Below are 27,054 nucleotides of genomic sequence, written 5' to 3'. Positions count from 1 at the left end.
TTTTTTAATATCGTGAGAGTAAAATCTACATAGAATACATGATAAAAATGGTTATGTCCGAAATATACAATCAAATAATTTTGATTCGAAGTTAAAACAAAATTGATTTTATAACTTTTTGATTGCTTACAAACTAGGAATTAAAGGTAAAATTAATGGAAGAAAATATAAAGTCAACTGAACAGATTACTCAGTAACTAAATCATGAGGAACTAAGGAGGCATAGCTAGGTAGCATGTACCTTGAAGTTTAAAATAATTCCTTATTGGTTCACAATAAGGTTAGTTATTGGACCACAATTTCAGTCAATGCAGTAAAAGAAAAACCTCTTGGGTATGTACAATACAAGATTAATATTCTACTTTAGATGTTGAATTTACACGTAAAATAAATCATAAAATAATCTTTTCATATTCTTATAATGGTTACGCATACTTTACGCAAGTTTGCCCTCGACACGTTCGACAACGGCCTGTTGCCAAAAACGACAGCAATATTGTCGCTTTTTATAATTCGTACACTATAATATTAGAATTACTTCATTTTAAGAGTACATAATAGCCCTGTATACGGACGCAGTACCATGAACCGCACTAACGTATGTGAGAGTCCTAGAGTAGAAATTTGTAGACACAGCCATCCTAAAAACTACAATTACATAGCAGTGAGCAATGTTACAATTATGTATGGCATATGAATACTATTCACACTCGTTATAAATAAAGATATGAGATCAACTTCAGTGATAGCACAACTCTACAATAATAATATAACTCCTCAATTCTGATGGGAATGAAAAACTATCTATGGTCATTGAATTGAATATAAGACTGAAAAATCTTTCTTTTATACATTGTCAATAGATTCGTTTTAATGAAAAGAAGAAAATAAGTTTGATCATTTAACTTATACTTAACAAAGGCAGGTGATGTAAATATAGATGTAAAATATGTAGTTAACGCCTGCGCCACTTTGAACTGCTCCTTTTTATGCCATGAATGAATTTAGACTAACATCTTAGCACCAATTTTATGTTTGGAACTATTGTGACATTATTTTTCAGCCTTTATAAAATTGATTTTGTAATTTTTTTATACATTAAAAATGTTTCATTTGAAGTAAGACCGGTAAAAAGCTAAAAGCGAAAATTTTTGGTAAAACAAAATAAATATGACTAAATCCATTGATTTTCTGGTGGAAAAAGTGGAAGAGTTGAACTAATCTGGAAGAAAAAAATATATAGTTAAAAAAAAGAGTAGTGTGAGAAAGCATGTGGACAGCAAGTCTCGTATCTTACGGCACTCAAGTGTATCTCAACGTATACGTACAAACTAGATACGAACCAAAATCTTCCCTGGAATTCTCGCGCATGTTTGAGAATGCTCGCGCATTCCGCGGAAGATTTTGGATCGTATCTAGTTTGTACGTTACACAATTGATCATAAAGTTCATTATGCTATGTACAAAATCGTTACAAAAATTCGCTTCCATTCCGTTCCGCCGCAATATAAATTGAGCCTTGTTCCAACGTGACCATTGTCGAGTTTTTGAAATTTGACTAGTCTGGTAAAAAGTCGCCATTTAGTCGGTTCTAGCCGCAAAAAACTAGATTTAGTCGGTCCGCCGTTCAAAAGTTATACTACATTCTTTTAGTTTTGATAAATTATCGACAAAAGTTTTGTGCGTACGTGTTTTATACCATTGTTATAATAACGCACAAAACATGTATGTCACTAATTTATCAACATGTAATATGTGTTTAAACAATAAAACGTTTTGGAAAACTGATAAATCTAAATAAGTGTCAAAGTTGAAGTGAATTACATCATTTACGTTTCATACGTATTTTTAATACAATGGCAGGGAAAGGTAACGTAAATATTTTTTGTTTTTAGTTTCTCCAAATGTGCCTATTTTAAAGACAAGTGAATATCCGATATATCAAAGACAACTGGCAAAAGGACCTGGTTTCTTACAAGCTATAGTAGAATTTGTTCAGTACAATTTAGTGAAAATAAGTTCAACCATACAACAAAAAGTAAACATTTTATTACACATTTGGATAGATAAAATAAACCTTATTATTAAAGCAAAGTCCTGTATTTTTAACCATCGACCAAACCTCATCCCTATGAAAAACGAAATGTCAAGTGTCGACCATAGACAACTATATGGCGACACCCGCTATTAAAGAAATAAGCGTTGTTTACACTTGTAGTGCCTATTTATTTAGATTTCTGTGTTAGCGACACAGTCGGGTTGTTAGTTTAATGTATTCTGATGATATGGTTTAATGCGACTGACCTAGACGGCCTGCCGATCGGACATGAGGCCGTGCAGCTTGCGCGCGACGCCGGCGGCGGCGGGGTAGCGCGCGCGCTTCACCACCTCGGCCAGCCCATCTGTGCTGCTGCGTTTCGCACCGGCCTCCATCGACACCATCGTGTTGATTGCGTGCAGATCCTGCCAACATACGACAACTAGATCAACAACATTCACAGCCAAAAGTTATTTATTTATTTATTCAATGAACAAAGTTTCAACAGTTCTTTCTTAAACTTATTTGACAAAAGCTAAAAAATAATAACTAAAAAATCTTTCTTATACCCAAGTACTAAACTTTATATAGACTGGGAAGTGCTCACAGTAAGACAGCTGTATGTGCTCAAATTGATGCTTAGTAAACACTTCTCCGTTCCTCTACATGCTAATATAACACATCAGCGCACTAAGTATTGGGTATGTCCACCTGTCCCTCATAAAACTTCTCTTGCGTGTAGACAGTAGTACTATGTCAGCAGTTCGTCCTTATATAATAAAATGAACAAGATTTTAGATATGTAGGTACACCTTCCCATTAAGAGAACTTAAACTAACATTAAAAGACTGGTTGCAGAAACTCAGTTTCGAGGAAACAGAGGACTTAATTAACAAAACATGGTAAAAACATTGTAATGTATATGTTACACATACTTTTATACTTATTTATATGGACTGAATCCAAGATTTACATCGTAAGGCTCACCCAAGTACACAAACACGCAAACACACACACACAGTTTAAAAATTGTTTTTCTTATTTCCTTGTCATACTTTTGCTTGTACTCTTTTATCGTGTCGTTTTTACTAAATCTACTAACACGACTAAATCTGGAGAAAGACGTAGCGCCTGTCATGAAGTTTTATTTAAAATTAGTATGGATGCTACAGTTCAACCTTATCTTAATATGTTTCTTGTTTAACAATGCCATCTAATTTTGAGATAGCATGCAATTGTATTGACACAATAAAGAACATGTAAAGAAATGTACAATTTGCTTATGCTATCTCTGATGGTACTGTTATAACCCAAACTAATACGGCTATTTTGCAAAGGTTGATTATAACAGACGGGTTTTTTTACGAGAAACACAAATCGAGTTAGACTTTGGCACTCGTGAAGAGCAGTATGTAGCTCCGGGAATCGGGAAGTCAGTCTGTCAGTAATTTTCATCAATAAATCGGGTGTGGGGAAAATTAGTTTTTTTTTTAAATACTATTTCGAACGGCCGCCTAATAGTACGCAAAACAGCAAAGTCCATGGATTCCGAATCTTACTACTTTATTTTACTCACACTTAGGCTGAGATTTATAAAACTAACTCTGCCATCGACTAAGCAAAAACGATGAGCTAAGCAAGTTTTTCGTCTTTATAGAAAGAAAGTTTGCCCAAGTTTTTCAGTTTGCAAGGTTTACAGTTTAATTTAATTTCTTTTTATTAAATTTTTATTTGATTTAATTTCTTAGCAAGAAATTAAATTAAACTGAGTTTACTTCGCAATTTCTTGCTTAAACGTGCGCAAAGTTCGTTTTATAAATATGAAAAACTAGCTTAGCTCGTCATTTTTGTTTTGTCAATGTTAAAGTTCTTTTTTTTATGTCAGCTTTAAAAATATTTTTCTTTACTGCGCATTATCTAGTTAAGACGCTATTTTATGTGCAATTTATTTAGAAAATGCTATATTGTGAATGGGAACACAGATCTTAATTGGTTTAAATAATCATGTGGTAAAATTGGGATGGACGATTCGTCAACTTCAAAAAGTCTCAATTTTTTAAGCCATCTTCCTGATAAATTAGGTGCTTCTGAGACAAGCCGCTATTCTAGAAAGTCATCAAAATAATTTGTCGTACCTTGGCGGGGCTGCGGCTGAAGCGGTAAGTGAGGTGTGTGTGGTGCGGAGGTGGCTCGGTGAGCGGTTTCACGTAGAGCTGGTGACGATCTGATACACGCTGTCCCAGCGGCGAGTAAGCCGCATCGCCGCGTCCAGCCGGCAGGGGCGACAGGCAGCACTCCTGCCACCACACGTCACACGTTAACGCAACGGGAAGCTATCTTGTAATTCAGTAGATACCTCATTACAGTACAGTTTCTTTACATTTACACGTAGCAGTAACGCATGTCGCCGATGTAGTGTATTATAAGAATAATAGTCTACGGATATCGGTAGACTAATTTATCAGTTCTAAATTGAAGTCAATCATCTTACTATAAACGAAAGAAACAGACGCATTGAACTCGTTTTTACTTTCGCAAATCAGGACCCTTTACTTATACACGCGGCTTGTAGCACGTGGCATTATAAAGAATATTCCACTATTGGGAAACCATCTAATTAAATTTGAATTAGGGTATTGATTATGCGAAACAAGAGCAAAACAAGCAAATCGTACGTTAAAATGACGAAATATAAGTAATTTTTTTTTAAAATAACGCACACACTCAACATAGCCCCGCACTAGGGAAACCCTGTGTCGCGGGTGTTATGGACACACACATAGACAACCACAAATTACACCCAAACTCACGAGAGAAATAAATGTAGGCCATATAAATATTTCTCCCGGCCCGGGAATCGAACCTGGGACCTCTGCGTGGCAGTCATGAGCAAGTGTTATGTCGGTTACGTAAAAATTCATGATACCTATGTACTTTATACAAATAAACAATTTTATTTAGTAGAGACCTATGTTCAGCAGTGGACGTCTCCCGGCTGATATGATGATGATGATTGATTATTTTATATATTATATTGTATACGTAAGCAATGTCTGTGAATTTTTGCTTGTGTCAATTAGTAACCGTTAATGAATGTATTATTCAGTAGATGTTCAGTAGGAAATATTTGGTCATTTTAATCGACATTTATATAATACGGTTATATAAATTATGAGAAAATATGTCGAACGACATGTTGGCTGATACCATAATCAACAATAACATCTTGACTAATATGTTTGCCAATTAATGGTACCTCTAAATAATTTATTTTGTCATATTACTATTGTCACTACAAAATCATACTCACATCCTTATGCCTGCCTGTGAAACGAAGTGCGAAGTTCTGCATGCACTGTACATACACTCTATTGTAGAAGTTGATTAGATCTCCTCTTTCCGGTGAACCTGAAACAAATCGATGTTATTCACAATATAAGATTAGATTGTATGTACAGACAGCCACAAGAAAATTGAACGCTATGTACAAAACGTAAGGTATAATTTTCAACAAAGCGTTTCGAAACATTGTACTACAGTGTAGCCATATATTTTAATAATAATATGAAACTCACTCTCTCCATTGCTATTCTGCTTGATGAGAACTGATCTGTAGACGTGATTGTCAGCCAGCGGCCTCTGTCGGTAGCAGCGCATGATCTCTGCAAACGTTCGCTCCACTGGGTTGTTGGGGTTGTTTGATACCTAGAGTAACCAACTTTACTTAGTTTAGGTATCATCTAGGTTTACTTACACTACTAACCTTAAAAGTTATGTAAACATAATAATTTCACCGTTTGCGACAAGTCTGGCGCATATACGAAAATATAAGGTTATTTAATAAGATTCATCTATTCAGGTTAAATTTTTGTGATTGATGCTTGTGAATGATGCCGTATTGCGTAGTAAAACCTTGTAAAAATTACTCAACCAAAGTGAAAAAATAGGGTGGTATATCATATTTTCAGTAAGTACTACATTGTGTCATAGTTATCATTTAAAAGTGTTATTTTATGCACTAGTATGCAGGGTGATTGGTAACTCGATACATTCCTTTTAAGGGCTGAAAGTAGACCTAATTTGAAGCAAATTAAGTCAAGTTATACCCTGTCCGAATACCGAAATTAGTAGTTTCGAAAACATTGTAGATTTAATTTTTTTTTTTTAAATCCCGATTCTCAGCTTTGTTATTTTTTTGGAATGTTATTTCTGCCCGGTTCTGGTTTGTTTTCATTTTATCTAGTAGCTATTGAATTAAAATTATTGTTAAATAGCAATAGAGTACGAAATAACTGTTAAATTTGCCATAGTGGTTCAAAAATGATGAGAACTACCGAAAAAAAAACAACAATTTATTTATTAAAAGGAGTGCCTTGTAAAAAAATTATATGGAACGATGTGTACAAATTACTTAAATTACTTCTTTGTATTGTTACCTATTCAAAACAGTAAAAATGTTACTATAATATTAAAGCTTTGGTATGTCATTACATCAATGAGTGAACACAAACACTGCATAATAATACAAATAGTAACAACCTTGATAGCCTAACGGTTTGCACTGTGGGCACTGGATGAGAAGTTCCCGGGTTCGATACCGGTAGGATCAATTTACCAAATTAACTTTTCTAAATGGTTCTGGTCTTAGTATTCTATTGTAAAATAATCACCTGGTTTGAAACTAGGGAACTCTCTGTACATACTCCCCATTAGTATCAGAGCAACAGAATCCCAGAGCAAAACCAATTTACAAAAGTTCATATCCCAAATTGGTTCTACTGGGAATCGAACCTGGGACCAAGAACGATGGAATTTATTCCGGAGCATAACTCAGAACACCCAGGCCAAAACAACTTTGGACAAGTTCACATTTAGTTTTATAGTTGATTGAGATGATATTTTACGGTTTTTAAAAAAAATCTCGAATAACTCGAGAAATCGGGTACGAGATTTCTCGAAACTCAAGAAGAAAAGTCAGACCCCTAGCTAAATAACAAATGACAGCATAATAAATGATATTGTATAAAATCAACATTTACGTATAAAATTTATTTATAAATAATAAAGGCTACTCCATTATACCTGTGTTCAAGTAGTTTTCACTAGAAGCTACATATGGTGCATTTTGGCAAGTTTCCAGTAGAAGCTGAATATGGTGTTTTTTTGCGCCTTTCTATTGTTGCAAGCAAAATTAGGCAGTACTACAATGACATTACAATTTAAATTCAACGTTTTAGCTTTTTATATTCCTTTACATGTCACTACGTTTAAATAGGTTGACTTGGGATATTTTTTTCGTGGTTTTTGTATTACACCCGTCGTCCATTTATTTGCAACTCAATGTCAGCTGTAGTATAATCTTGTATTTCACATATGTTTCACATATGGTTGTGCGATATGTTTGTTTCTTCGACCACCACGGCGTGGATTCCACCAAACAAGATGACGTGACAAATTGGAGGCGTACCTATATGAGGTCTTGGCCTGTAGCGGCGTTAAATCGCGAAGAGTGCGTACACAAAGGGAAGGGAGGCTTTTGCCCTGCAGTGGGACAGTAACAGCTGAATAACGAAAATGAATATGAACAATTTGACAAATACTTTTTAACGATTTTCTTCCAACATTGGAAATCAAGGAAGAAAAATAAACAATGGAAAGGCTTTAAGCCTTTGTTACTATAAGAACCGGTGTCGCCAAAACTCACACTATCTATTAATGATTTTTTGATGCTTGATTGATGATTTTTCGTAGTTCCTAATTTAAAAAGATGTACCTAACTAATTCTGGGACTGTTAATATAGTTACTTTACCCAGTTGGCATATCGTTGAAAGTTTAATACCTACTATTACAAGGTACGAGCGAAATTTTGATTTTATATTGAAATTTAATTCAATGTGCTGCCATCCAGCCGCAATAGCTGAAAGACAATGAAAATTTATTAAAATTAAATAAAACAAGATTTAACGATTATATGAAACACCCTGGATAATACAACAGGTGTGATTATCATTTTTGCACTCCAAAGTAGCAAAATATGGCATTTTTCCGCTATTTTCGAGGATTTGCGCGAGATAATTGACACGACATTAACGCTCAAAGCGAAAATGGCGGACTGGCGTTGGCACACGTGTCACGCCCACTAAGCATTTCTACTGTATTTATTGTTCTGTGTTGGAAACGAACGGAAATTTAGAATCTACTTACAGGTATAGGCTTAAAAAACGCATTTCGCCACTAGTTCTAAATAAATAAGTACTTGTGCAAGAGTCCCGTCGAAGACTGTATTACATAATTTGAGTACAGGGTACTAAAAAACCGACCTCAAAAGTTTGTGGAATTACATATATTTGCCAAGTTTTATTGAAATCGGTTATAGGGAAGTGCGCGAAACCGGATTCATTCCCTAGTTTGCCCTTAGAAGTGGAATATTTTCTTAAAATTTTAATGGGATGAATACTGAAGTGCCCTCTTTCCTACAAAAAAGAATTATCAAAATCGGTTCACAAATGCATCAAAGCCGGAGTTACCGCGTAACATACATACAACAAAAAAAAACGAATTGAGAACCTCTTTCTTTTTTTAAAGTCGGTTAAAATAGGTCGGTTAAAACTGCTTACTTTGCAAATGACGTAGACTGCGCACATGAGGATCTGATCAAGATGTCTGTCCCGCATCAGCTGCGTCTGATGCATGATTGAATGCTCTAAACACGTCCAGATCTTGCGCTTCAGCTCTTCGTCGGTGAGGCGTAACCGCGTGCAAAGGTCGTTCATACGAACTACTGCTAGGCTGTAGAACTGTGAACAATGTGTATGTAGTTTTTTGTTTCTTCTAGAACACTGAAAAAAAAAGTGTGTGTGTGTGTGTGTGTGTGTGTGTGTGTGTGTGTGTGTGTGTGTGTGTGTGTGCGCGTGTGTGTGTGTGCGTGCGTGCGTGCGCGCGTGTCACAGAAGAGGACATTTCATAGTTACTGCTTGCCCTGTCAGGAGGCAAATGTTATTCTGCCTTTTACACTTAGTACAACATCTAGAGTCAAAGAGGTATCTCGTACGTTAATAATTACCTTTCTAAAGAACAAAATAAGTGAGTTGTTAGCCTTCTTAGGTGTGGAGCTGGGAGTGGTCTCCCCATTGGAGGCCTGAGAGGATTGTGAAGACTGCGGTGTCGGCTGGCTTTGGCCGTTTTGTGAGTTCGTTTCCGGTTTTGTTGCACTGTTCGGTTGAACTGTAATTCAAAATTAATTTAAGCGGACGAAATAGTACATTGTGAATTAAGGGAGAAGTCCGAAGTCGAAGGCATTCGGAATCGAGTTTTTAATTCCCGTACCGCCTGTGATACAAAGTTTTTCATCACACTCGCGTGTAAATAATATGATTGCATGATAAGTTGACTATAATGCCCCAATAAAAACCCTCGGGTCTTTTTTCTTCTCGTTACAGCCATGGTCGTGTAATGATGAAAGAAAAAATGACCGAGAGTTTTATTTGGGGCATAATAGTGAAGTTAGTCTGCATGCAATCATACTATTTACATTCAAGTGTGATGAAAAGGTATTTAAATACAATAGTAGCTACAAGTGGCCAAGTGCACAACTCGGTAGTAAATGTAAGTGATATATCAAAATGTAAGTTTTTTTTTTGTTACAGACCATTCATGACGTTATTTTCAAATAAGAAATCAAAAAATTAATGAAAAATCTATTTTAAAAAAATTTTCACGAATGCTGCTCGCAGTAAATTAGTATAATTGATTTTTATTGTATCTCATGACGTTTTACTACTACAATCTTCATTTATTTCTTGTGAAATTACTCCACTACTTTGTTATTAACACACAGTAGAAAAGATTCGAACATAGCACAGAAGAAAAGATTCGAACCTGCGTCTGCGTGCCAAACTCATTCATGTCATTCATATAATTATAACTAATTAAAATTAAGCCATAAGTCGAATTAACTAAATATTATTAAAATTAATCTGTACTAATTACAGACAAAATGAGTTATGTGGATTCTTTTACCTGGATCTTTTAAACATGGGTGTGATTTTGGTAAGGTGAGCATTGAGTGGGTTCTTCTGTCATTCATAGTGAGGTTTACAACTGCGGTTGTCTCTTTATACATTGGTCGCACTATAAGTTTCCGTAACTAGCCACTTACAAAAATAATATTTAAAAAGTAATTACAACATTTGAAAATTAACTCTTTGGCTGTAGAGTACAGTTTGTTTCATTTGACTGTCACTTGTTTTTACATTGTGGCGCCATTTTCACCATTTTCATCACCATGGATTTAACTCGCGAAAATTTTCTACGACTTTAAGTGTAATTTAACAGCTCAGCGGAGCCTCGCTCGGCTTCAAACTGCTTTTGGCAATGAAGTACCATGCAAGACGACTATTTATAGCTGGTTTGCAGAATTCAAACGTGGTCGTGTGAATCTCAGTGACGAATTTCGTGATGGTCGCCCGTCCACGACTGAGGCTTAAAAAACGGACCGTCACTTGGTGCAATGCCACGCTTACTAGATTCAACGAACGGGCGTCAAATTTGGCGTGGGACATAGTAACAGGTAACAGGAGTGCCTCTAAGCGGATGATTGCTTCTTAATAAATTTAATAAAACTGGACATGTGGCTACTGTTGCTTTGGAGAATCATTGTACCGTGAATAGTGAACTCGAACCCACTCGAACTGAAGGTTCAAGCTCAATATGTATTGACAATTTTGTGATTAATTTTGAAATGGAATATTGTGAAGCAAATGTTATGAAATGTAAGTTATCAGATGACAATGTAATTTTATTAAAATATTTTTTTAGCACTACTAAACCAAAAAAAAGTTAATTTAAAATCATGTAAAATTTTTAGGCGCAAAACAATTACATAATTAAATAAAGATTTACAGTTAAGATTGGAAATTGAAAATACTATTGATTCAAGTGTAAAAATGAGCATTTTAATGGAAGCGATTATGCATTACTATGATAGGGCGTTTTCTTTTACAAAAGTTCGTCAAACAAAAATGAACAAAAAAATGGCATACTGTTGGAATTGAAAAATCACAAGCAAAGTTAGAAGACATGGAAATGTTACAAGACATAGAACCAACAAACGAACGGAAAAAGGAAATTAAAAAATACAAAAAGATATTTAAAAAAGTGATGTTCACAGCTAAGAAGTTACAGAATTCAGAACGGATAAAAAAGGCAAATAATAAAGTTAAAGCTTTGTGAGCAATCATTAATGAGCAGACTAAGACAAGGGTAAAAACTAAATGAAGCATTAAATATGTGAAAAATAACGAAGGAACCATTTTTACTGAGGCTACAGAGATAGCTAATGAATTTAATAATTATTTTTTAACAATAGCTAAACTGATTTCGGCTCACGTAGATGTTGACATATCTAAATCTAAAAAATACTTAGAACACACAGAAAAACCAGTATCTACCTTGACATTCACGGACATTGAAAATAAAGAACTCATTAAAGTGATAAAAGAAATAAAAGGAAAACCAACTAAAGATGTTCATGGCATGGATACTGAAACGCTGAAACGTTTGATCCTGGAAGACAGTTACTTACAGCAACTCTTGCTTCATGTAATGAATTCTTGTTTAAGCCAAGGAGTGTTTCCAGAAGTACTAAAAAAGGACGCGTAATTCCACTTTTTAAAAAAGGATCTAAAGATGACATGAACAATTACAGGCCAATTTATGTTCTTCCATGTATATCAAAAATTTTGGAATGTGTAATAAAAAATAGACTTGCTAGCTATTTTGAGACTGAAAATATTTATAGTACAGTGCAATATGGATTAGGAAGGGTAGGTCAACTACAGATGCAATATCCAATATGGTTGGTTAACTTTGCTTTAGAGGCTTTGGATGGTTTGCAGAAATGCACGAGCATATTTTGCGATCTTTCAAAGGCCTTTGATTGTATAAATCATAATATCCTTATGTGTAAGTTTGAGTATTATGGTCTGGATCCTGTTGCATTAAAACTATTAAATAGCTTTTTGAAGGATAGGAATCAATTGGTACAAATTGAAGAATCTGTTTCTGTACTGGGAAAGTCTGACGTCGGGGTACCACAGGGATCTGTATTGGGTCCTATATTATTCTTAGTATATATAAATGACTTGCAAAACAGCTTGCCTAAGTGGAGCTTTGTAAATTTATTTGCTGATGACACCCATGTCGGGATAAAAGATAAGGAAGAGGAAGTTATGGCACAAAAAGTTGATGAAGTAGTTAGCCTACTAGATAAATGATCTACTGCTAACGGTATATTACTCAATAAAGAAAAAACAACTGTTATGAAATATTACTCGGGAAAACAACGTACGCTAGAATTTAAATCAAATACCAAATTTTTAGGCTATGCTATTGATAATACTTTGAGTCATCAAACTCATATCAATAATATGTGTAATAAAATAGCAGGTGGAAATTATGCACTTCTTAAATTAAAGCCATTAATCGATAAAAATACATTGTTGACTGTGTATTATGCGTATGTACGCATAATACACAGTCAACAATGTATTTTATTATCGAATTTATTATCGTAATTTATTATCGAATGAATGTTCATTCGACAATAAATTACGCTATGACAATTTGGGGCAACGGCGCCGATGTAAAACGCGTTCTGGTGCTACAGAAAAGATCGATAAGAATAATCAGTGGTATCCAAAGACAGATTATACGCAAAAATCTTTTTTGTTAAATTGGGGGTCATGACAGTAATATCATGAATTAAATTTTTATTGAATTGATATTCAATTATTTGTCGATCGAAGGAATTTTTTTCTGAGTGTTCGATCTTTGTATTAATAATTATAACAAACTAGTGGAGTAATTTCACAAAAAATAATTGACTATCAATTCAATAAAAATTTAATTAATACAGTGAATAGCGACATCTCTCGCCAGGACTGGTAGCTGTAAAGGTACTAACTGGGTGATAAATCTGCAATAGATTTCTCATAGATGGCGCTACGACTAAAAAGTCGTTGAAAGACCAAGTACAAAGACACGACGCAAGCACATAGAAGAATTCGTGAGGTCCGTTGGTTCGTTCCGTGGATTAGTTGTTATAGCGTCTGGCACGGTATGCAAGAAGACGTCGGTTCGAATCCGACCGGATCGAAGGATTTTTTTCTGAGTGTTCGATCTTTGTATTAATAATAGTAATATCATTGTTTATTTTTAATTCCTTGAAGGAAGTACATAAAAAGAATAACTTGAAAAGAACCAGAGACATACGCTCTTACAATACTAGAAACAAAAACAAACTGATAGTACCAAAAACGAGATTGAAAAGAACTGCTAAGCGAGGTTACTGACTAAAGATAAAATTGTACAATGAACTACCACCGACTATATCCGAATTGCCCGAATTAGAATTCAAAACAAAGAAAAAAAAATTTTTAATTGAAAATCCATTCTATAAAGTTGACGAATATTTTGACCTTATGCATCCAAAAAAATGCTCATTATTTTATAATATTTAATGTATCTATTAATGATTTATTACTTATGCGATTTATTTCATAAATATATTATTATTAAATAATATTTAAATTTATGTGTATATTGTGCAAATCTTTGAATTTAGTTCTAGTAGTATGTTGAGTGTGTGTTAGTTATAGGTAATATTAAATGTTAGTAGTAAATGACTTTGATAAGAATTTTGTACTATTGACGTGCTAAATGTTACACGACCTTTGTGATGTGGCAAATAAAGAATTTGAATTTGTGATTGGTATACGAGCATTTGTTTGCAGGAAGTTATTGATTAACTCCGTAAAAATAACCGTAAACGCCGTATCCTCTTGCACCACGATAATTGAATTTTTGAAGGTGAACAACGTTGACCTTATGAGCCATCCCGCGTACAGTCCCGATCTGGCACCTTGTGAGTTTTATTTATTTCCAGAAATTAAAAACCAGTTACGCGGTGAACGATTTTCATCACTTGAAGAGGCTGTCGAAGAGTATGAAAAATATGTTTCAGAGATTGTCACGTCGGAGTGGCATAAATATTTTCAAAATTGGTTCATTCGTATGAAAAAGTGCATTAACGCTAACGGAGAATATTTTGAGAAACAATAAACTCATTTCTCACCATTTATAGTATTTTTTTCTCATTCATTCCGGAAACTTATAGTGCGCCCCATGTATAAGAGATTAGTTAAGTTGTGCACTAAGGTTCCTTATTATATTTCTGTTCCTGAGGTAACCTGCAATTGGCTTTCAGTTGTTATTGTTATTTTCTATTAGATAAATGAAATAAAAAATATCGAAAATCTCTCACTAGATGTCTCTAGCGGCGACGAATGACTAAAGTCAGAGGAGAATTTCGACGACTCGGAAACTGGACCCGTGGCTCAGATGGTTAGAGCAAAGCTACGGTGCAGCATAGTCGTCGGCTCAAGTCCCACCGGGTCGACGAAATATTTCTGTGTGTTTCGATCTTTGTAATCATAACAAAACTAATGGAGTTATTTCACAAAAAATCTCAATAAAAATAAAAAATAATTAATGAAATGAAACTTAAGTTCAAATTCAAATTATAATTCATTGAATTTTGCAATTTCTTGAATAAAGGTACTGTCGACTTTGTACCAGGTCAAGATCACGTCAAGTTTAATACTTGAGATTTAAATTCAACTCTATGCCGCTTGTGACAAGAACTGGCTAATCTAAAGTGTCAATATTAATGAGTTCTTGAATGCACCTGTATAAAGGATAGCCCATAAAGCTGTGTAAAACGGTACAGTCACCTACGTAAAAACTCGTCAAAGGCATTGCAGTAGATAGGTTAGATTCAAGAAACACTTTGTTCTAGTAAATTTTAAAAAGTTTGACTTACCTAATAATGACTGTCCTGGCTTGATGTTATCTTTGAACAACTGTTTCTTGGCTTGGTCTGCCATCGGCGTCAGGAACCGGTCTATCGCTGCCGATCCCGGCGATTGCAGACCACCTAGGATATGACAACGATTTATGCACTTTCTATGTTTTATATTACATATTCATGTGATATAATATATCTGCAAGTTAAACACCTAAGACATCTCTTACAATAGTACATTGTTGTTCTAAGCACGAGTCTATGAGAAGCATGAAGCCAAAGGCTGAGGACTTTAATAACTCGAGTTTTGTATTTTTTTACTGTCTGTGATACATGCAATGTTCTTCATCACATTTGCGAGGAAATAAATACAATATAAATATGGTTCACAACACAACAATTATGGATTTGGCAAATGGCGGTAATTTTTTTAAATTCTTCCATAGATAATACAACTCAATCTAAAATGTTGTAAAAAGCAAACAAGCCATGATAGATTGGAACAAAAAAAATTGTAAAATTTTTATACAGATAATTTTTTTTTTAATAGAATAAGAATTTAAGTAGTATGTGGCTGAATTGCACATTTTAAGCGAATGTTTGGTTTAACCGTGGGTTTTATTGGGGCATTATAGCCACCATGCAATCATACCAATTACGAGCAAGTATGATGAAAAATACTTAAGGCATCCAGATCCGAGGGGTCTCGATTGCAAATTTACTACGACCGTTGATTACGGCAACTTCACAGTTTTGTGGAGAATTGATAAAAGTGGAACTTCAGACAAATGTTACTAACTATTATTTCGACGCGCCAGTGGCGACTCTGAGATGTAAACTTCGGTAGAAGCCGGCACAGGTGATTTGCTCAACTGCTCCCAGAGAGGGCTCTCTGACGTCCATACAAGGGATTCTAGTACTTCTTCTTCAACCTACGAAATACATAAATTGTACTAAAAACATCGTGAAAATGGCGTCAAAAACGCAGTATTATAGTTGGTATTTCTTATTTTATTTCAAACTAATTATACAGGGTGGAAATCTGACACAAGTTCGCAAGGACAGCTACCGTAACGGTAAAGTGTTTTGCGACTGCCGACATTTTTAGTACTCTTATCTCAGTTGGTCCCATAGAGACCCTTGTCCTTATCAGAAACAGGATCAAATGGCATGAAAAAATTTTTTGTCATAAACTGCCTGTCTTATCTTACTACCATTTTTTCAAAATCAGTGAATGCCAATCGATGTATCTTCATAACTCAAGCACTGTCTTCTAGGATCACTTTCCTGTAGCTATGACGTTAACGTAGTAGCCCTTGTTGGTCAGTCTCAAATTTCCACCCTGTATTAACAGATTTTCAACAATCTAGGCAACAAAAAGGGCTAAGTGTGTGGTTTGCCTTAACTAGATTGACACTGACACTTACCGCATTAAGATGCTTGATGACGTCACGACTGAGTTTATCAAAAACAGCCTGTACAACTAGCTCGATGATCTTATAAAAATGGAAAGCGCTCAAGCCGAAGATTTGAAGAACGCGAGGGAAACGCAGCGAATGGACGCCGTACGCGTGTAGGACCACCTCCGTACAGCACGCGTATACTGTTAGTTGGTACGTCTCTTGAGATAGAAGCATCTGAAATTAAATTTTGTGATGACGAATTATAAAAAATAAACAGTTGTGGAACTAAAATAGAGCCCAGTGGAACCCATGAAGAAAACGAGAGCATTTGTAAATGCACTATCCAGTAAAACTTGTTTGAAAGTATAAAGTTTTTGTTTATTCAGACATCACTTCTATTTTGCACTGTTTATAATTACTTCACATCGCCTATGGCAAGCACAAATCCCAAATATAGTAACTTACCTGTAGAGACACCTGTGGCTTCTTCCTATGTTCCTCCCGAATGATATGTTCGAAGACCTTATAATAAAGGCAGCTGACCATGTTAGAGCGGAATTTAATTGTCTCGGTACTGCAGTTGGACTCCCGCAGGCTGTTTGAGAACTGCTCCATCCAACTGTTGCATGGCTGAATCACTTTTGCGTGTGTAGTTTCTTCGCTTACGCCACATTCTCTGTGAATTTAGTGTAATTTCAAGAAAAGTTCATAGCTGCAAAAATGGAGAAACACTATATATAATACTATATGTGTGATCCCGAATCATGTCCATCAAAACGGTAACATAGATGTGCGCCGAATAATTACGTATACTCTTTGAATATGTAAGTCTTCAACGCCATTTAACTCAGGTCGAAGCAAACTAGATTCCTATGTTCAAGGATATTCGGATAGTTTATAAACTTACGCGAAAAACCTCATAAATTGCGACGAAAGCTGTGGTTTCGAATTTCTCAGGTATGCGGCGAGGCGTGCCAAGCTGTTGGTGGCCTCTGATACGGGCGTGAGCTCCTCCGTGCGCCGGGTCAGGTAGCGCCGGCCGGTCAGCGGCGTATCCGGACAGGCGCGGCTATTCTGGATAATACATTGGTTTCTTTGCAGTCATTTGCCAGTCACCAGTGACATTTATTTAATGGGCCATTCCATATAAAAGCCTTACCCTTTACGGATTCTCGTGACTTTTCTTATTCATTAAATATTATCTATTGAAGGTATACTATTTCTACCTATAGTACCAATTTATGTCGCTGTTTAGTCGCAACACATGTGACGTGCAGCATAAGTCCACAATAAAGACTTGTGAAATTACAGTTGTATCAAATCCCAGCTCTATCATCCCATACACAACACGCATTTATTATGGATGTTTTAGTGAAACCTCTTAAATGTAACTAATTACACAGTATTATGTGACGTTTAAAATTCAGTGAGACATCGGTACCACGAGTTCAAATTTCTATCACGGTACCACGTGTAAGGTAACAAATAGTGATTGCTCACCACAATGGAAACAATCAACCAACCTATAACGGTCGTGCGTCACATCTCCTCCCGGTTGCTTTATGAATTCCTGTAGTTAACGGCATCGTAGCATGTTAGGATCGTTTAATTTTACAAGAAAAGATAGAGAAAGAAGAAAGGAAATGTGAATAGTGGATACTCACTGGTCCAAATGTGGCAATGACCTGTGATATTTCATCGCCAGAGTCTTTCTTCGTACCAATCCGTTCGTTTGCATGCTCTCCTGAAAATATTCAAAAATAATTACTTCAATGTTAAGAAAAACAGAAGATTAGCTGGAATACAGTTTACCTTCTTCATAATCAGCAAAGCAAGCTAAATTCCAAAAGAAAAATTTCGACATGATGCATGTTTAACCATAAAGGGAGAATAAAACCCTCTACGCGCTTAACACACTCATAGAGGTTAACATAATTGAGACTTTAATTTGTCAAAGTCAACTTTTTAAATTTGGAATTGTAAAAAAAGCATTGTTGTTCACAATGAAAGTAAGAACTTTTTGGTATAAGAGCAATAAAGATAATATACAATCTCCTTACCCAAAAATATTCTTTCGTCGAACTCTCCTACACTGAGCACGTACGTTTCGTATGAGTTGTTTAGTGATTTTAGGTTCACGTCGAAATTTCCGACATCTAATACGCCTGTTAGTTGATCGCTGTTACCTTTTAATAGCTAAAATACATTTATGAAAAATAATATTCCCTAATGGTTTTTTCTTCAGTATTCTATGTACAGGCTATGCAATATTGAATACAACATACCCCTTTTTCAAAGAAGGTCTTAATAACAGGTCTCCAACTGTACTCTTTCATGGTGCCAGCTTCTAAAGACATTCCGTCCATGATTTCGCATAGTGTTGATATAATACAGGGAGGCTTCTTTGGCAATTCAAAATCCTCCTTTAACCAATCTTTTGGCAAACCTAAAAAGCAAGAATGTGAAAAGTTAAGTCCTGGCAGAAGAAAAGAATTGGAATAAGAGATAATGGAGGAGGACGACTTTAATTGCTATTTTACATAGCTTTCATACAAAGAGAAATTAAAAAGTTTTACAATATAACATTTATTTAACCATAATATGCACCCATTGTCACAGGTCAATCAATGTTGGGTAACAGTCCACTGCCTAATTTCCACATGGCAATTTTTATTATTTAAGTACATTATTGTAAAATATAATTTAATATTCGAGTTTTAAAATATATTTAAGTATAAGTTACTTGAATACTTAAATAATAAAAAATGTTAGTATGACCACCAATTGAGCTAGCGTGAATCATTACTTGGCTGAACCATCAAACAGTTGCCAAAAATTTTCTGTAAGTTTCTTTTATGGACAGTATTTGGGCTTGTCAGCAGGGACCAACCTGTTTTCATCATAACCATTACTTACATGGTTCTAACTAATACTCTCTCATTTCTGTGTCTTATTAAAACAGTGTAAGCTTCAACATATAGTGCCCATTGCAATTCAGACAATCATGTATTCGTTTTTCTTGATTGCCATCATATCAATCTGGTACAAAATATGTATGGGTACTTCAAACCATGCTACTTCCTTCATAGTTTGCGATGGATTGGCTTCAAAAAAATAAATAGGTTTGCGTTTGCTCTCTACAACCAGTTTTGGCCATTGACTTACAATTATAAGTCAATGGTTTTGGCAGCCTATTTTGCGTATATTGAATCTGTACTCAGATACGGTATCAAAATATGGGGCAACGGCACAGACTTTGGGAAGGCTTTTACTGCTCAAAAGCGATGTATACGGGCCATCTGCAACGTAGCGCCGTGTGTCTCATGTCGTCCGCACTTCAAAATGTTAAGAGTATTGTCCATCCCGTGCCTGTACATACTCGAAGTTGGTATATTTGTAAGACGAATACATACACCTTACTTATAGAACAATTTTTTAATAAAAACTTGCAAAAAAAGTCAGTCACAAAATGGAAACTCGAAGTGTAAGCAATCAATTACTAATAATACCTCGTTATAATAATATATACGGTAAAAATCGACTGAGTTATCAGATACCTAAAATAATTAATTCACTACCACCAGAAATAAAAATTAACCTTACAACTAACAGCATAAAAACAAATCTTAAATCATATTTATTAAATAAACTCTGAACGTCCTGTATACGTGAGTGACTGTTTTTATTGTAACACCACTCCGAGGGTATTTATCTGTTTCGCTATAACTTATTATGTTCGTTCACAGGTCTTTTACTCGAGTAGTGGTTGTTTTTATGGTAGTGGGTAAGCGTACGTAGGCAAATGCGTTAGCCAATTTTGTTACGAGCTCACGTCAATGAATCGCGGTGTACGGATAAACCTATTCAGGTTTTTGTTGTACCGCTAAGTTTTAATTTATAAGTTTTCTTTTTGTATAAAATCTTTTTAATAAAAAAAATAAATAATAGCGAAATTCATAATAGCGAACGACGTAACTGCCAGAAGCCTAAGGTACACCAATAAAGTGATACTTGGTACAATACCCAAAACAAAACGTTTCCAAAATAATTCGTATGTTATGTGTGGAAAAATTTTAATCATATATCAGATTGCTTTAAGCGTCTTCCATTGACTAGTTTTAAAAAGGAATTGCGTAGGTGGCTATTTGATCATTTGTTCTACTCAGTTGATGAATTCATGAAATATAAGGACTAACTGATGCATACATTTTTCTTTACAATTTTTATTATTTATTTTAAATTATGACATACACGATTATGACATCTTGCATTAAATCAATGAACTTTATCAATTTATTGTCTAATTATTATTTTTACATTTAGTCTTAATCTATCAGTGTATTATTTGATTATATTGTATTTGCATGCTTTTATTTAACAAGGCCAAATAGGTTTATGCGCTGATTTAATTTTTACCATCAACATGTATAATGTACCATACCCTACTTCAAGCGAATAAATGAATTATTATTATTATCAACAATATCTCGTTACTCATCATTATTTAACTTAGGGTTTATTTATCGCTATTCTTGTCCGATCTATATGTGTAATTACTTTTTGTAGTCATTTGTGTTCCACTTGTATTAACCAGAAATTGTATTTAAAAATAATTCGAAGTATCCATTGTTCATTTCAAAGAGACCACAATATCCAAAAAGACAGTAATTGGTTTCACAGTCGCCACGACTATGCAATGGTTTATTCACAAATTTAACCCTTGCCACTTTTACAAATTGTAAAATTTTATAATTATCAATACTTCATGGTAGTTGATGCCATGAGATTGCATATAAATTAGTGTACAAAAGTATAGGATACCATTCTCACCTTTAAATTCAGGATCAATCAAGTCGATTCTTCTCGCCATGTAAGCATTTCCAAATACAAAGTCCAAACAGGACAAGAGCACATGGTACATATCAACCAAGTCATCAGCTGAATTGTGGAACTCCCCCTTTACACAGACATAGAGGCACCATGCAAATTCAAACAGAGCATTTGTTGTACAGGGTTGTAGTCTGCAAAAAAAAAATTGCATTTACTCCCTGGGTCCTATGAAGCAAGTAGAGGGTGCTGTGTAGCTTCGATAGTCACTGACAGGTTTTATAAATTTTAGCACTTAATGTGAAAAAAAATGTATAGTTTTTAAAATACCCAAGCAATAAATTAATAAGTAATTTACTTGTGAGTTATATAATTAAAAAAGCAGTAATTAATTGTTGTGGCAAGTAAAATATAGAAAATGTTACAGGAACTTTCGGGGATTTGAGCAGTAAAAAGCAATCCTTTGGCATTATTGACTTAGTTTTTGCTTCTGTTACTGCATGTGGGTTTATTTCTAAAGTCAACATTTAAGTGTAGAATATTTAACCTACAAAGTATTCTAATACTGCAAAAGTTTATAAGCCAGTCACATTAAAAGCATGTTAATAATTCAATATAGTTTCATTCAAAAGAAATTAGCTAAAGTATTTAATCATAGATTATGCTATAAGTAATCCCCTAAGTAACTCTTTATATTTCTACCTATGTCAAACAGCCTGAGATTAGCTTAATTGTTTTAATTATTAATACGAAGAAGTTTTAATGGTGTTTTGCGTAAAATATAGGTTCTCAAACTTTTTGGCTCACCGCCCACATAGGCAAGATAAAAAAAAATTCAATGCCCAGCACCACAAAAAATAATTGGAAACACATATTTTTTTATATTAAATTAACATAAAAAAATCACAATAAAAAAAATTAATATATATGTAGTGTAGTTCATAGCTAATTCAGGTTTATTAGTTCAAATGCCGTAACACTCCCTGGACATCAACGTCCCCCAATTGCTTGTGAGGTCCCTACCACCGCCCTGTGACTCTTAAAAAGCCCGCGGGGGGACAGTAGGGACCACTTTGGGAAACTATGATGTAAAACATTGTTTCTAGTTCTAATGTCTTGCATTATCAGTAAATGCTTGATTGTACATGCATGCCATGAATTATTTAAATGGTTTAATTATTTACAAGGTTTCATTGATACACAATGTAACAAAAAAGAGAGATGATATTTTAGATGTAGATTTAGTAACCATAATAAACAATTTTAGTAAAAACAATAATTATAAAGGGTGAAAAGAAAATTTTGGTTCCCTATACAAAATAAATGTAATCGATGGAATCTAAGTATCATGGGGAAAGAAATTACAGAAACTCACTTATGTTTTTTGCTCTTAGTAATCTGCTTAACAGGTTCATTGGTGAGGCCTCTGAAAATCTCTTGAAAAATTGGTTTAAACTTCCTGAATAGCACTGTGGAGACTGCAAACTTGCGTTCGAGACGGGATATCCTATCTTTAAAGTCTGTAGACATTGCTGCCATCTCCATCCAATTCTTAATTTTATTGAAGAATTGAATAAGGCTGAAATAATAAAAGATACATAAAGTATACATTGCTATGTTCACATTGAGCCTGTTTTATTCAGTTATTGCTTGCTTTTATAATTCATTGCATTAGATTTGAATGTTGCATATGCTACAAAGGATGATGATGAGGGATACCGATTGCCAGTGAACTACATAATATTCAATACATTCTTGTTGATACATTCCTTGTGATAGCTATCTATATTGTTATTTTGAATTTAATTTCATAGAATTCACTGGTTTATGCCTATAAATCATTAGGTGCCAAAGACAATGTTAATCCATCCAGAATACTAACCTAATGTTACAAAGCCTAAGTAGCCTAGTTAGACTGACACAATTTCCCTCCAAAACCTTGCCAGTCGACACTGTCGGCGTCACTGATGACCGGCATGCCACATAGAGGGCACACGCCATCCAATGTTGCTGGTCGCCCTGGAAGAACATCCTATATTAAACTTTTATGCCACAATTTTCATGTAAACAACTACTTTTAAAGCTATCAGCTGTCGATGGGTATATATAGAATTCTGTATCAATATCGTCGCCTGACGTCACCAGATGTTCATATGTAAAGCGTTTTCATATCATCGACATAGAATGGTTAAAATGTATTAATATTTTACATTGTACAGTAACACACGGAAAGGCATGAATTTTTTAGCATGTAGTAGGTTTAAAGAAATCTGTTAAACTTACATCAAGTGTGTAATTTCGTTTTATTTCGAAAAATGAGACGCTTGCTCTTTTCGCAGCGAAGGGGTCAACGTTTAACTTCGAGCACAGGTTATCTAATAACCATATCAAATATTCTTCGTTGTCCTCGGGGTTCGCCATCTTCGCAAATGATTACACTGCACTTAATTGATTAATTTAAAAAGGTTTTTATAAATAAATCACAAAAATAAACAACGAAAGCACAATCCTGAAACTTATCCCGATTTTGACAACTGTTTGACAGCTTGTTGGCGGGAACACGCCTCCTCCCTCCCACGCACTGTTTAAGAATACGTTCAATTTAAAAAAATGTTCTACAAGCTGTCTATGGCTTCATATTTTTGAACACATTCTTTTGTTACAGTGCGTTCGAAACGTATTGATCATTGTTTCGAAAGAAAAAGTGATTCTAGAATCTCGAAACTAAAAATAGTACTGTTTTTCGTTATTGAAAAAATTATTTGGTCATAATTTTTTTTAAATACAAAATAATGCAAATGATGATCGATTGATGTAAGAGAAGCAAGAGAGGTTTGCCAGGATTGTGCTAAATGCCAATCGATAGCCTCTGCCTACCCCAATGTGTAGGCTATTGAAATTAAAGTTTGTAACTGAGTTGAATACAAATTTTTTAGAGTTTTTTTATTAACTATATTCAGTTTTGTTTAATATAATAAAGTCGTACATTTTTATAGAAATATAGATATATATATTGAAGTTAGTGAGATGACCTTTGGTTTCAAAACCCACTTGAAATCCTCAGCTGATTTTTTGACAGTTTAAATTTAAGCTGACAGGTTTTAAATAGGTATTTCGAGTCTGAAAACATGTTTATTATTTATTTTGTTACATATAGTGCCAATTAATTTAGTTTTTTTTTTAATGTAAACATAATGTTTAAGATGATTTGTCGCCTGTATCATGTTTCCGCCGTTAATTACAGCGTTAAAAAGTTAGGGGTTAAACTCAATAAAATGTTGAACCCCAGGTCTAAAAAGTAAGTGCTGTATTCATTGTTTAAGCATAAATAATGAATAGGGCACCAAATCGTATGTAACAATTGGCTAAAAAACAATCAGCTGTATTATGTGCTGTTTGATTCAAGCCTATAATTTCAACTTACACAACATGCTTCATTTTTTTTCAGGCAATGGTATCCAGTGCAAATGTACGATGCAAAGCCTATGCCGACTGTAAAAAGCTTAACTAAAGTGGATTGTGAACCTGGCAAGCAAGGAGTGCAGCGTTTGGCTATGTTGAATAAACTATTTATGAAAAATATAACTGATCTTATGTCGACGGGAACTGTTGCTATGGATATTGTAGGTAGAGGCATTGAAATATCAAAAGTAAGTTAATACAGTTAAACATCTAAACTGCACAAAATTTATATAAAAAAGGGAATGTACGATTGTTGGTTACTTAGTATAGTTGGATATAATTTCAGAAACTTCACTCTTGGTTTCACAGATCATAATCTGCACACATACACAAATGAATACTATAAATTTAACAATATTATGCTTGCAAATTAAATAGTGGAAGTGAAGAGTGAGGAAAGTAGTTTTTTTAGAAATTATGGTTGGTCACCATAGATTGGAATTGACTCTATTTTTACCTAAACTTTGACAATCCCAAAAGTAATGTGCTGTATTATGTTTTTGTTGTGTCACTAATAATTTGAGGAGCTTTAGAATAAAAACAGATACATTTCCAATCTAATTTTGTCTAGTTTCATTGAATAGGTTTGTTGCATTGTGTTCAGATCCATGCATTTGAAACACATTTTTATAGATTTTGCAGTTGCTTTTCAGGTTGGATAAATTATTTGTAAAAAGATTCAAAAACTGATTGATGGCATTTAAGAACAGAAGAAGTCCAAATGTGACTTAGCTGTTTTTGTCCTGATGCTCCTCAATTACTATGGTGTAAGCAAAACCATAGCTGTTTATTTTTATAATTTTGTGATTGTAGATTCATTACCTGCTGTAAGTGGCTTCAAGTTTACCTAAATACACTCAGACCACTAAGATCTGTGTTCCTTACAAACTCTGTAGTGTTTTCTTAGTAGGTTCTATTGGTTATGTTGTAAAATAGTTACAAAATTTGTTACTTCATGAAATTAAAACTTGCTGTACACCCATACGGGTATAGGAATTTTATCAATCTAAAAGAGTTATGTAAAAATTTTATAAAACCAACTTGCATAGTTATTAATGTGTATCCTTCAGGTGCTTTATTCTATACAGTATTCAAATTGAATAAAATGTATACATAAATAATGAAGTATTTACATATATCTAAAATAATTATAAATTCCTCCCTCATTTATTGTGACTTATTTATTTTAAAACACTACAATGACTAAAGGCTTAAATACTTTATTAGAAATATAGTTTTTTTTTCAGGTAAAAATTAGTCCAAATTTCCATACATTGAACGTGTTCTGGGTATGTAAAGGAGACACAAGGGATGAGGAGACAGAAGTTTTGCTCCAGAAGATAGCTGGTCCTCTTAGACATGAGTTGTCCACTCTCAGAGTAATGGGTGAAGTGCCGTATGTTATATTTGTTAAAGGTGAATCAACAATTAATTAATTCATGACTTATTGTCAATGGGGCAGTTTATTTTGACAGTTATACATTTTGGACCTAAGGGAAGGTTTAGTGGAGGTTTCTCCTTTTTTTACTGTATATAAAAGTTAACTCTTCGTCTCTATATACGCTGTGGACCCGTAAGAGGTCCGTGTAATGTATGCATGCTAACATAAGAAATGCATATAAAAATTGGTATACTATAAGTTGTGGTTAAGTAGGTACTGTGCGCGTGACCTTTTTGAGTTTTAGATTCCCGCTAGAACCAAATTGGGAAATGTACTTTTCTAACTGGTTTTGGTCTGGGTGTTCTGGGAAGTGTCCCAGAGTGGATTTCGTTGCTCTGGTACTCATGGTACAGGAGATTGTCTAGTTCGAGACCAGATAATTGGTGTGGTTGTCTGGCAGAATATTATATTTAATTCATGGCATTTATTTGGTATCATGATCTATTTGACTTGATCAAACAGAAAAATGTTTTCTTAAAAATCTTTTGCTCAAACAGATAAACACGAAGCTAATCTAGTGGACCTCGACCGTCGATTGGCCATGGCCGACTACGGCGAAGATTATACGCCGACAGAAGTAGGTCATCTGCTGAAAACTGAGTTTACTCTCGACACTAAACTGTCTCCAGAAATGAAGGTGAGGTGTTCTTTACTAAAACATTTTAAGTCCTACATTTTTGCCATTGAATTATTAAACTAATTCACAGTAATTCTGTGCCCTCGGAACACAAAAAGGGATAACTGACATTTTTATCAAAATTGAGCTATGTTCATATAAAAATCACAAACCTACGTTATGTAATAGACGGCCTTAAGTCAGATTGTTTAGACTTTTAGTTCTCTAGAATCCGCTAGATTTTTGATGAACCCATTTAGCGTTATTGCTGAATTGCGGTGCTAAGATTTTCCCTCGAATGGTGACTACTCGAACACAATTTATTAATGTGAAGAACGCCCCTGCGCCCGCCGCTTCGAAGCAGGCAAGCACCATCACCGCCGCGGCCTAGACATGGGGAATAG

At 34.5% G+C, this 27,054-nt stretch overlaps 2 protein-coding genes across 2 annotated transcripts in view; one reads left to right on the top strand and one right to left on the bottom strand.

The window, feature by feature from the left end:
• On the bottom strand, nt 1-23,552 carry LOC113230667 (retinoblastoma-like protein 1). The gene is made up of 19 exons (XM_026464692.1): nt 23,415-23,552; nt 23,014-23,150; nt 22,507-22,710; nt 21,135-21,325; nt 18,590-18,750; nt 18,365-18,500; nt 17,969-18,048; nt 17,212-17,378; nt 16,770-16,980; nt 16,329-16,538; nt 15,701-15,833; nt 14,920-15,033; nt 9,103-9,263; nt 8,657-8,836; nt 5,614-5,743; nt 5,349-5,446; nt 4,174-4,335; nt 2,305-2,463; nt 1-1,222 (listed from the first exon to the last, which is right to left on the bottom strand). The coding sequence occupies exons 1-18, from the start codon at nt 23,550-23,552 to the stop codon at nt 2,305-2,307; spliced, it is 2,772 nt and encodes a 923-aa protein (XP_026320477.1). The 3' UTR covers nt 1-1,222.
• Nucleotides 23,553-24,292: 740 nt separating this feature from the next.
• Nucleotides 24,293-27,054, top strand: part of LOC113230853 (putative ribosome-binding factor A, mitochondrial) — a gene marked incomplete at its 3' end in the record, with an annotated part of 8,920 nt that continues 6,158 nt past the window's right edge. The window contains exons 1-4 of the mRNA XM_026464953.1: nt 24,293-24,429; nt 24,580-24,781; nt 25,841-26,009; nt 26,532-26,671. Of these exons, the coding sequence (XP_026320738.1) occupies nt 24,326-24,429; nt 24,580-24,781; nt 25,841-26,009; nt 26,532-26,671 (615 nt within the window). The remainder of the gene's footprint in view (nt 24,430-24,579; nt 24,782-25,840; nt 26,010-26,531; nt 26,672-27,054) is intronic.

Source organism: Hyposmocoma kahamanoa, unplaced genomic scaffold (assembly GCF_003589595.1).
Source record: "Hyposmocoma kahamanoa isolate Upper Pololo Valley unplaced genomic scaffold, ASM358959v1 64, whole genome shotgun sequence".
Taxonomy (NCBI): Eukaryota; Metazoa; Arthropoda; class Insecta; order Lepidoptera; family Cosmopterigidae; genus Hyposmocoma; species Hyposmocoma kahamanoa.
This window is presented reverse-complemented; position numbering and strand designations above follow the sequence as displayed.

Excerpts from the sequence above, each read along its gene's own strand:
- LOC113230667 (XM_026464692.1), bottom strand. The coding sequence starts at position 23,552 with ATGGCGAACCCCGAGGACAACGAAGAATATTTGATATGGTTATTAGAT. Across the intron at positions 18,751-21,134 it reads GATTGATCCTGAATTTAAAG|GTTTGCCAAAAGATTGGTTA; the intron begins GTGAGAATGGTA and ends CTTGCTTTTTAG. Across the intron at positions 15,834-16,328 it reads TCATCAAGCATCTTAATGCG|GTTGAAGAAGAAGTACTAGA; the intron begins GTAAGTGTCAGT and ends TGTATTTCGTAG.